General features: G+C 37.0%; 1 protein-coding gene across 1 annotated transcript; it reads left to right on the forward strand.

Moving 5' to 3' along the window:
• Positions 1 to 4,996: 4,996 nt before the first annotated feature.
• On the forward strand, positions 4,997 to 6,104 carry LOC121753945 (transcription factor bHLH149-like). Its single transcript, XM_042149245.1, has 2 exons — positions 4,997 to 5,275; positions 5,363 to 6,104. Exon 2 carries the CDS (start codon positions 5,375 to 5,377, stop codon positions 5,891 to 5,893), a length of 519 nt encoding a protein of 172 aa, XP_042005179.1. The 5' UTR covers positions 4,997 to 5,275; positions 5,363 to 5,374; the 3' UTR covers positions 5,894 to 6,104.
• The last annotated feature ends 5,635 nt before the right edge of the window (positions 6,105 to 11,739 follow it).

An 11,739-nucleotide genomic window follows, 5' to 3' on the forward strand; every position in this document is an offset into this window, starting at 1 on the left:
GGATTTGCATTGTGTCTACATGGAAGTGATGAAACGAGGAGGATTCTATCAGGTGCATATGTCTTACTCATGAACAAACTTTTTTAATTTTTTCCTGTAATCTTCGATCTGGTTTCATTTACCTATCCTGTCGATGCTCGATAATAACTACTATCTTCTATGATCAAATCTTGTTCAACTCTTTTAGGTGACTAAAAAGGGAAAATGGGATGATGTTGCGCTAGTATCAAACTCGCGAAGCCGTGTATCCATGTCAGCAGCTCAACTTCGGAATGTTTATGAAATGCTGATTCTCCAGTATGAGCTAATGTATTGTGGCAAGAAGTCCACTCCAGCAGACTTATGGCCTGCCAAGAGTTCTCCAGGTTTTTATGCTTCACTCAACTTCACACATCTTCAAGTATTGTTTTGGTTACGCAATCTTCAAAATTTGATAATACTTCTCTTTATGTTCTTTATTTCACACAGCAACACATTATTTAAGAGCGGTATTTTTTTAAAATAGTGAATGGTATTTGACAGGTTATTTTGGTTCTGGGGCGAGTCCGAGCTGCTCGCCAGGAAAGAGGAAGCGCTGTGACAGCTCGTCTCCGTTTTCAGCAGTTCATCTTGGTGATCAAGATGGCTGGACAGAGGAAAAGGATTGCTTCCGGAAGGAGACCAAAGGTCTTACATGTTCTTTTTTTGTTTTGAACGATTGATGGTTGCATTGCACAAGATCGTTGTCGAGTTCAAAAACAAGTTTACACATCAAACAGAGATGTAATCATGCAACTGACATCTCAATTATTTTCCTTCATTTTTGCATTAACAATTTGTTATAAATGCAGGCCAGGAGACAGTTATCAAGAATTCAACCATGATCATATCGGAAAACTCAAACGCTAAGGAACTCACCGCGGACCGCCCTAAAGCACCTCAGAAGCCGAGGACTGGATATCATATATTCCTTAGATTGGAGACTCACAGGCTAAGGAATGTGCTTGGAGAAGGATCAAATTCCCAAAATCTCCGGGAAATGGCTGTTAGTGCATGGAGAAGTCTTGCTGAGAAAGACAAACTGGTAATTCACCACTTTATGATGATATTACAATATGCATTACTACTTTTGCATCAACCTTTCTTAAACAGTTTTGACATTAATTGATCTTGAACATCATGGCATGGTGAAAACTCAGGTATACTTGTTTTCCTTTACAGCCGTATATCGAGGCCAGTAAGATGGATAGGGACAGATATGCGAAAGAAATGGCTGCCTATAAGCAGAAGGGTGTGAGCCAAGGATTGTTCAGCCCTACAACTCCAAACATGCTGAGTTTCTCTACGCCTAAGGAGCCTGCAGACGATGTTTATCACGTGTCCTTCGAAGATGACCCCGAGGACCTCCATTCACCTGATGAGTCAATGGTTGGATTGGCGATTGAGGCGATGAAGAATGCTGGATCTAGCGACTCGTTCTTCCAGATTGATTGGGACAATGGCCCTGCCGGCGTACGTTTTAACTGAAGTACGACAAGACACCCTCTAAGGCGAGACGCCGCGCTTGTAGACCTGGTGAGCAGTTTTGAGCCTTCCTGGGAAATGTTTTTGCATATAAGGCTTCTATAAGATGCAATATAGGTATGGTTCTAGTAGCTATTTCAATGAACATGAAACATGTAAAAGGACAAATCCAATTAGATTGGTGAATTTTGTGTGCAGGTAATTTGGCTGCTGTAAATAGCTTTTCTATGTCACTAAGACTTCCTATTTTGTATTAATTGCATGTACATTAATTATACATGATGTCTAAAATTAACACACACACATACACACGTATATATATATATATGGTCGTGATCATCTAAGATCAACATAGAGAGTGACACATACACATCGACGCAGGTGGCACTTCCTTTGCCTGAAGTCGCGCACGGTCCGTACTGAGCTTATGAGGAACCTGATTTTGACTCGATTTTCGTCCCAACTCCATATTTCATCTTGTTTCACATCCTACAATGAAAACAATGTACTTTTATAAGTCCAAAAACATATAAAACCGCTTAAAACTAAGGAGTTAAAGATCGTATATTTGATTTGCGTCCGAAATTGGGCGCGTGGCGAGACAAGGTTTCGCCAAGCTAGTCGCCATGTGCATATCGGGGTGGTTCTCCTTATATAGTATCTAGGCAATCTACAAATAAAAATTAGAAATTGAAAAAAAATCAACTTATCAAAAGACCACACCCTTATTAAAAAAATTTCTTTTTTTAAAGATTATTTATATTTATCTTTTATTAAGGTTATTTACCAATAATAAATGATAACAGAAACATACAAATACAGCAAAAACAAACATATTCTGATTCTGATCATTGTAAAAAATGAGTCATGACAGATTTGAACCTATAGGCTAACGTTTACAAAAGGAAAAAAGAAAAACAAAAAACTATTTATTGTAGTTAAAGCCACGAATAGTGTAATTATATTTTAACTTATATAGATATGATACTTATAAATTTACTTGCATTCGGTATAGCTCCTCGTCGCAGTTAACTTCAACTATTCATTTCTTTTGTCTTTTATCATTTTTCGAGATACTATAAAACAATTTCTCTTACATATTGTTGTGCCATCATATTCTATATTACTACTATCTGCAGTTTGTTGTCCTTTTACTTGTCGATTCATAAGTTTTAGTAGTAATTTAATTTGTTACGTATTGTATTTAATTAAACGACAAAATTGAAAATTAATATCGATTTAATCAGCCATTATATGCGCAAGTTGAAGAAGTTGTGGTAGAATTGAATGAGGACAAATCGGTAAATAAGTTGACAAACAAAGTAGAGTGCTGCACCAGACCATGTGTTGCCTATTATCCTTCACATGGTTTTTGCTTCATTTAAAAGCAATAAAGCTTTTCTATTAAATTCAACAAAGCACATATATAGACTAGTTATCATGTTAAACGCACCATCTCCCTATTCTTTAACGAATTATCAATTTTAATTAAGAAGGTTGCTAAGGAACAACGTGACTTAATTATTTACATTGTAAAACAAGATTTCTTTTTCATATTTGTGTGTGGGCAGAGATTGCAATAGCAAAAATATTTGTATGCAAAAACCAGTTACTTTGTCCTAATGTTTATTGATTTTCAAAACGAGTACATAACTATTGATTAAGAAAAACATATTAACAATTAAATTGGTATTCGTTATCAAAATTGTTATGATTATTGATAGATTGAAATGTGTTGTATCTCCCTCTGAGTTCGATACTAAATATCACATTTTGATTCTATACAAATTAGATGTAAAAAGTTATAGTAGAATGTATGCCCTAATTTTGTATTAGTAATAAAATTCAAAAAAATGACTTAATCAATTTATTTTATTATTAAAAATGAAATAAAATATTTATTGGTGAATATTTTAAAATAGTAGTAATATGAGACATTTAATAGGCTTATTATACAGTACATGTATTTTCAAGTACATGTTCCTTCATATTATAGTACATGTATTTTCATCGTGAAGCATTATACGTGAGTTTTTACGCCTAAGTTATCAATGAAATTCTTGAAGTTTCGTTATTTTGCCATCTATAGCCCAACAATAATAGAATATTCTGCAAAGTTGCCAAGTAAATGCAAAACCTACCACGAACAAACATAACATTTAAAGAAAATCTAGCGGAACAAATATGATAGTCGGTGGTTGAATTCATTAATACTTATGCTATTACTAATTCAATTTCATTTCATATCTATCACAATTCATATTTTAACTGATAAATTACTAAATTAATCTTCTACTTCAAACTCAAATCATACCACAACAGCTATACATACTCCAAATCATACCATAAGTTTTTATTTTATCTTTTAATTGTTCTTCATTTTCATATCATTTTTAAAATGAAATTAAACAACTAAACATTTAAAAATTTAATTAATTTAAAAATTTGAAATTACAATAAATTATTTCTAAATTTACTAAATAAAAAAACAAACAATGCATAACTAAAAATCATAAATTATTTATGAATTATGCTTCTAATTAAGTTAAGCGAGATAGACTACCCGACAATTTGAGGGTCTTGGATGAGTACATTGCTCAAAGTCGCCGCAACCTTCCTCTTCCTCTTGGCCGCTTTATCTATGTGGGACAACTTTTCGGTGCCGATGTCGAGGAAAAGTGCAGATTCTCCACCATCGCCAGATTAAGATCAATGGTGGTACCACTTGTAAGTACTCTCTGAAGGCGAAGACTTTAGTTTCTTTTGGTAAGTAGATGCCTCAGAACCGCCACAAAAATTGTGATTATTTCAATAGAATGCCTAGACGTCCTCATACGAACATCCTTCCTTCATCATCGAAGAATGCCTCATTCTTCAATTGGAAAATATAATCCAAACTATGTTTGCTATCCCATATCTTCTAACAATTGATAAAGATGCATACAGATTTGGAGATATCATTCTATATAAGAGCCCAGTACTAGCGTAGCTAATTGGCACATTTCGCCTTCAACTCGTTGTACTTTGCGACGACTTTATGTTAGAAAATTCAGACCAATTGGTTGTTTTCAGCGATCGAATTTTCCTAGATTTGCTTCATTGTTACACTAGCATATTTAAAAAAGAAGAGTTATGAGATAAAACAAAAATTTAACATTTCAATAATTTAGAATTAAGTGTAGGTGTAAAAGATGTGTAGACAAACTTATGTTTTAAGTAACGCAGGAAATTTGTTGTTTTTAGTTTGGAAAACTTAAATTCGTTGAACCATCTCATCGACGATTTTGACATGAAGTGTAACGAAAAGTTAATGGCAATTTAAACCTCATGACATTTATTATTGAATACCAACACTATTAATTAAAAAAATACCGAAAATTGAATGCTTCATATTTACACCTTCAGTTTCTTGTCTATTGTGCACTGCACATTGTGTGGATGCGGCCAGGTCTAAGTTGTACGTCCTCTTTTGTTTTACATATTTTAGATTTAGGTGGAAACCTCATTAATAATTTTAGTAAGAAAATGGTGTAATTGTAATGCATATATATTAACAGCTTCCTGGTTTTAGCACATGAAAAGTAGAGAGGGAAAAAAAGAGTAACATGGCAGCGCAATAAATTGATGAATAGACAAAAGACGCGTGTGTTGTCGTTTCTTCCCATCTCTCTCTCTCTCTCTCTCAACCAGTGCTCCACTTCTTCCTCTATTCTTTCTCCAATTCAATTTCTCCGTTTCTCTCTCTCTCTCTCTCTACAACTCCTTTGATCAGGTATCGTATTTATCGGCGGAATTGATTTAAGGTGAATTCATTTGATATGATTTTGATGTAATCCAATTTCCGTTGCTTTTTTCGCAGTTGACTTTTCCAATGGCGGAATCGTCAAATTCCGACGCCAATTCGCGGAAGCGTCGCAAAATCGACCCGGATTCCCAAACCCGGTGGCGGTCCGAGGCGGAGCAGCGAATCTATTCGTCGAAGCTCATGGACGCGCTCCACCACGTCCGCCGCCCGGGCTCCGGCGGCCACGACGCCGTCCGCGACGCCGCCGACCGGGTCCTGGCCGCCTCCGCCCGGGGCAGGACGCGGTGGAGCAGAGCCATCCTCACCAACCGCCTCAGCCTCCGCCTCGCGCAAATCAACCGGAAGCACAAAAAGGCGGCCAAGCCTTCCGCCGGAAAATCCTGCTCCAGAAAGCCGGCGAAGAAACTCCCGCCGGTGGAGAGCAAAGTGAAGGTGTTGAGCCGGTTGGTTCCCGGCTGCCGGAAGGTCTCGCTGCCGAATCTTCTAGAAGAAACGACCGATTATATTGCCGCCTTGGAAATGCAAGTCAAAGCTATGACTTTTCTCACCGGCCTACTCAATGCCGGCGCCGCCGCCCCAGCTTAGGTGTTTCTTTTCCTTTTTTTTTTTTTTTTTTCTGTTTCCTTTTTTTTGGGGGTTAAAGTTTTTAAATTTTAAGCGTATGTTAATAATTACGGTTGATATATTCATGTTTATTTTTTTTTAAATTTGCCTGCCGTAGAAGTTAGCATACCCAATCTGCCATTTGTTTTTTGATATTTATTTGACTTTAAATTAGAATTATTTATTCATTGGCTTTATGAATTGTGACATGCCAACTCATATTTTGTTTTTATATTCTTTGCGCCATTTCATTTGATTCCCCACTAGCTATTCAATTATTAGATTAGGTTATTTTTAGTTTTGTTTTGTTCTTTTACTTATCCATCTCTTTAGTTTATTATAGAAAGTACATTCGCGAGTAACATCATAGATGAAAATTGGAATGGAGAAAGTACTATTTCGAGTTTTTGGTCACTTAAATTTACTTATAAACGTTAAATTATGTAAATTATGTAATTATTCTTCCTTTCAATTACTCTAAGTTGTTTGTTCTATGTGTTTTTCATATTTTTATTTTTTAAAAGAAAAATTGACAAAATGGATTGTTTAGGACCGGAACCATAAATATAAGTCCAAAGTTGGCTCCTTTAAATTCACTACTGCGGTTACACTTCCCGGAAAACCGGAACAGGTGGCATTACTAATAAATAACAATACACACGTTTATGAGATGGTCCTAAATTGTGTCATCGAACCAAAATTCAAAATAGGTTTTAGCAATTGGCTTTAATATTTAAAGCATCAAATAATATGTAATATAAGTATCTACCATTAGTGTGACACATCCCTTAGTACATACTATTATCATCTATAATTAATTTGGATTTTTATAATTGATGGTTTAAATTTGATGAAATTAAAATCTATATAGTATATAAATAATATATCAACTAAGAGTAATTTAGGTACTGCCTAAAAATTTGGGTGGGAATTTAAGCATAGGTACCGAAAATGTGGGATTCTTTTCCAAATCTGCACATTTAATTGAAAGTCAACACCTATCGCTCTTCCTCCTTTCAACTTATACCGCTCTATTCTAGCTTTCTCTTCGTCAAACTCAATCTTTTTTCGTTGAAACACAAAGCAAAATTGTACCAATATAGCTTGAACGTTGTGTGACTTGTGCCAATGTATTTCAAAGAAAATATTAGTAGTAATATATGATGGTTGATACTTGATAGTAGTAGTATATCAATGGAGTACTTATTTACTTATTTGTTGACTATCAATACAACACTTCATGAGTCATGATTATCAATATCCATATTCATACAAATATTACCAATTCTATTTCCATGTTGCACTATTTAAGATGGTAATATTGAGAGGTGAATATTTTAATTCAATATATAAGTATTGACAAATATTAAATGTAGGGCAAATTCAACCAAAAGAACAGCCTAATTTTGCAACAAAAATGGCCTGTCATGTTGTGGGCAGCCCCACCCCCAACCTATATCACATGTGACATTCCTATTAAACATTCAAATCCTCTCAGCTATATGCTCCCTCGCCCCTTTTCATGAAAATTGATAGCTGCATATTAAGTCATAAAATAAATATATTAACTTTGAACATTTAATTATAACATACTCAAATAGTATATAGAAACTTTAATGTGATTCATTACTTTGAGTACTCATCCACATATATTAACCCCCACTTTATTTCCTTCTTTTCCCATTGTGACCCAACTTATTCTTTCTTTAACTTCCTCAATTTTAATTAGCCTTGCTCTTATGTCAGTATTTATCAGAAAAAGAAACTAGAAAAATAAAGTGACTCTCAGAAATAGTGTCAAGAGGCAAGACACAAAAAAGCAAGACGTGTGATGGAGTGAGAGTCCCAAATATTGTCATTTGTTGGGATTGAGAGAGTGTGGTCGCCATCAAGGGTAAGGGTGTGCAGCTAAGACAAGGTTCATGACGTTGATCAAACTTTGAGCCCACACTTCGTCTTCCCTAAATTGATGATAATTCTCTCTAGATATAAGAAATCTTATATAAACAATTTTTTTCGTAGCATATACTAACTTGTGCACGTGGATAGTTGCTATTTTGCACAATTTAGTATTGATAATATCAAAGTGTATTCTCTAGTTGTGTTGGAATCTAGCTCTATCAACGTGATTTGACTAGATCATACAACTGACATAAGATTTCATTTTGAAAATTAAATAATATACAATCAATCTTGTTCCATATAGATATGACCATGACATAGTCATTTTTTATAGATCGATTTCCGATGAACGAGAAATAATAGTATGAATATGTCACAATAATATGGAGCTATCAGATTAATTAACGTTTTGTTAATTTATCCCATAGTGGACACGTAGACCAAAATAACGTTGAATATAAACATATGTGGCTTGACATGTAGTTTTCCATGCGTGTACACTGAAATGATAGTTCAAATATGTCCCTTGAACGAACAACAACATGAGAGGTATACAGATACATCCGTCCAGGTTCATGCTTCATGCTTCATGATAGATGTTTGTAACTCTGTAATGTCCGAGTTACACTCTAACATTATTGACAGAGTTGACTCCGTATTGATTCCCCATGATCCACATATAGTAGGTCTGACCTATAATAGGGAGGCATACTCTGCATTCTCTAAACCAAGACACATTTATATGCATTAGTATAAACTCTCTATCTGCATTTCATAAGTTAAAGTTTTGTCATCGCCATCCTCCAGATCGTTGGAGCTTGTTCTGTCTGCATATATTGCTATAACGAACAAAATGTAGCCGTTTTATCATTGAGAACGATACACCTAAATAGAGAGCACTATTGTCCCATTGAAAATGACATTCTTCGATTCAACTAGTTACTACTCTATCCGTTCCATAGTAGTAGAGTCATTTCTTTTCAGCACGGAGATTAAGAAAAAGTGTGTAATGTAGTATTAAATAAAAATAATAATAAAGTAGGAGAGAAGAAAAAGTAGAGAGAATAAAGTAAGAGACGGGAAAAAGTAAGTGAGTAGAAATGTGTTGACTTTTACTAAAAAGGGAAATGACTCTACTACTATATAACGTACCAAAATGACAAAATGACTCCACTACTATGAAACGAAGAGAGTATTATTCTATTGTTTTATTTGTAATTCAATTTTGTAGTTACATTTCTCTGTAGTTTTTCATTTTTATTGTTTTATCTCTCTATCCAATCAATTTTACTCAACTAAGTTTATAATGTTCCAAAACTAGTTTTTGGGTGTTCCTCATAATGTCTCAAATCTAAAATATATTTAAAAAATTGTTTTACGAGTAGGGCTCATTTAATTTATATCCACTAAGTCTTTTTCATCTATGCAACGAGAATCGTTTGAGACACTTATATATATCAATGGAATTCATGGAGTACTATATATAGTGCAAAATGCACATCAACACATAGTTACAACAACATAAATAAATATGAATTGTGATAGAGATTTAACTTTTAACATAGTATAATAACTCAATACAGATGTAGAACACATAAACATATCAGTGACAATGAGAATTCCATGACATGAAAGCAATAGAATTCTTATCAATAGAATTCTTTAGCCATCCGCAACATTGTCTCTTATCCGTCTTTTAACCGTCTCATCCCTTAACTATTTATGGGCCCCATTGTACTTTTTCACTACATCTCCATCTCTTATTCGTCTCTTAACCATCTCTTAACTTACTATGCATTCAATTTCATTTTTTATTTTTTTTTCCAACAAATTCAATTAATAAAAAACACACTTCATTAAATAAAATAAAAATACAACTTAAAATCCTAAAAAAATACATAATTAAATTCGTGGCAAAATAAAAAAAACATAATTTAAAATACAATTTTATAGAAATTAAAAAAACTACTCCGCCGGCGAATCATCTCCCGAAGGCGGTGGCGGTGCACTCAAGCTACCTGGAGGCTGAATACCAATTTGTCTTGCCATATACTCAATTCCATCAAGATGGGATTGGTATTGTGGAGGCGTCATGCGGGAAGTGTCCGCCATCGTGGCGGTCAAGTACATGAACAATAGGGTGTTCGAGCCCGAGCCAGCCTGGCTTGATTCGCCTAGGCCCTTCCTCCCTCTAGCCGCCTTCGCCGCCTTGGTCCCTTGAGGCCGACGGCGCACACGGGAAAACCCCTCAACATCGTCTGCCGTGCCCTCAACCTCCTGCGAGGCAGCCTCTTGTGCGGCGCTTCCCGAACCGCCCCTACTAGACTAGTATTGGCCACCCGTCGTGTGCTTCGTACGCTTCGATGTCGAGCCCGAGCTGGACCGCACACCCCCGGCCCACCTTTCCTCGTCTTTGACGGCCTCCCAGACATCGACATGTCTGAATTCTTCGCCGATGTCGTCGAAGTAGACTCGCAAAGCCGAGCTCAGAATGTCGGCTCCTGTGGCTCCCCTTTGGTAATGAGCCGCTTCGTTCTAGTAGATACCGCAGATTTTTTTGACCTCCCTGTCGACTCGAGCAGAGAGCATCTTCAATGTGCGGCGGCGGGACCCTCTTGGCTTGATCTCGTTGTAGGCCTCAGTGACCTTTTCCCAGAAGCATTTTCGGGATTGTTGATTCCCGATGATGGGATCGTACGAGACGCTGATCCAGGCGTTGTACACCTCCATCGTGTCCTTGCGGCTGTACGGATGCCGGCCTACATCCTCATGCTCCTCGGCCGCCTCCGCCTCTTCCTCCACGGCGTCGAATGCCCTGGAGCTTCCACCGCCTCGTCCTCCTTCCGGATGGGGTTCATCTGGATAATCCTCTCGAATTTGAGATAATCCCTGCGAATAACTCGGGGCGGAGGGGTGAGCGTATGCATCCACATCAAAATGGGGTGGTTGGTACCCCCGGCGTCGACGAGCCCTGGGTCCCCGGCGTAGACGAACCGGAACCGGAACAACCCAACACGTTGTACATGCCCCCCAGTCGCCAAACGCGTTGATGTCAAACCCGCCGGAGCCACCACCGCCACCGCCAGAGTTTCCGTCGCCGGACATTTTGTGATGAGAGGTTAGATGAAAATTGGAGAGGAAATGGAGATGATTTGGAGGATTTGATGTGTATTTGTGTGTGAAATGAGGATGAAATAGGAGTATTTATAGAGTAAAAAAAAAGAAAACGGTCGAAAAACTGTAATATTACCGTTTTCGATTTTTTATTTTATCTTATTTTTTTAATTAAATTCGGATTTAAAAAATGATTTATTGCGTCAGCGTGACGAAGCCCACTCGCGGGCCGGAGTGCGCCACGTCGCGCAAGCGCGTGGCGAGACAACCCGAGAGGTGTCTCGGTGGGACGGGCGTCTCGGCGAGACCGGGATGAGATGGGGCACTGCAACGCGTCTCGCCGCCGTCTCATCTCGGCGGGACGAGATACGAGCCACCCGCGAGACGCGTTTCGGGTGGCCTTACATAATCTATATATTGTACCAAAATCTAAACACTACTACGACATAGAAATGATGAGAAACAAATCTTACCTAAGTGAACCACATAGACATAGACATAGACATAGACATAGACATATTCCGACCTCAAATCCCAAGGTTCTTGACAAAGAAATACTTTTAGCTATTAATAGCATTTGGGCATGAGATAATCTGTTACCAACCTTGAAATTATTGTCACGTGAAATAAGGGCAAATATTCCTCCACAAAACTACAAGTGTATAGTTTAATAGATAGAAATTAAAGGTTCCATGGTCCACGAAGCAACACGTGCACATGATTTTACCATGTTTCGATTTCGATTTCGATTTCGATTTCGGGATGATTCATTTTTGTCGGTAGGCATCGCTAGTGCATTTATACATTTAACT

The sequence above is a fragment of the Salvia splendens genome, chromosome 11 (assembly GCF_004379255.2).
Source record: "Salvia splendens isolate huo1 chromosome 11, SspV2, whole genome shotgun sequence".
Lineage (NCBI taxonomy): Eukaryota > Viridiplantae > Streptophyta > Magnoliopsida > Lamiales > Lamiaceae > Salvia > Salvia splendens.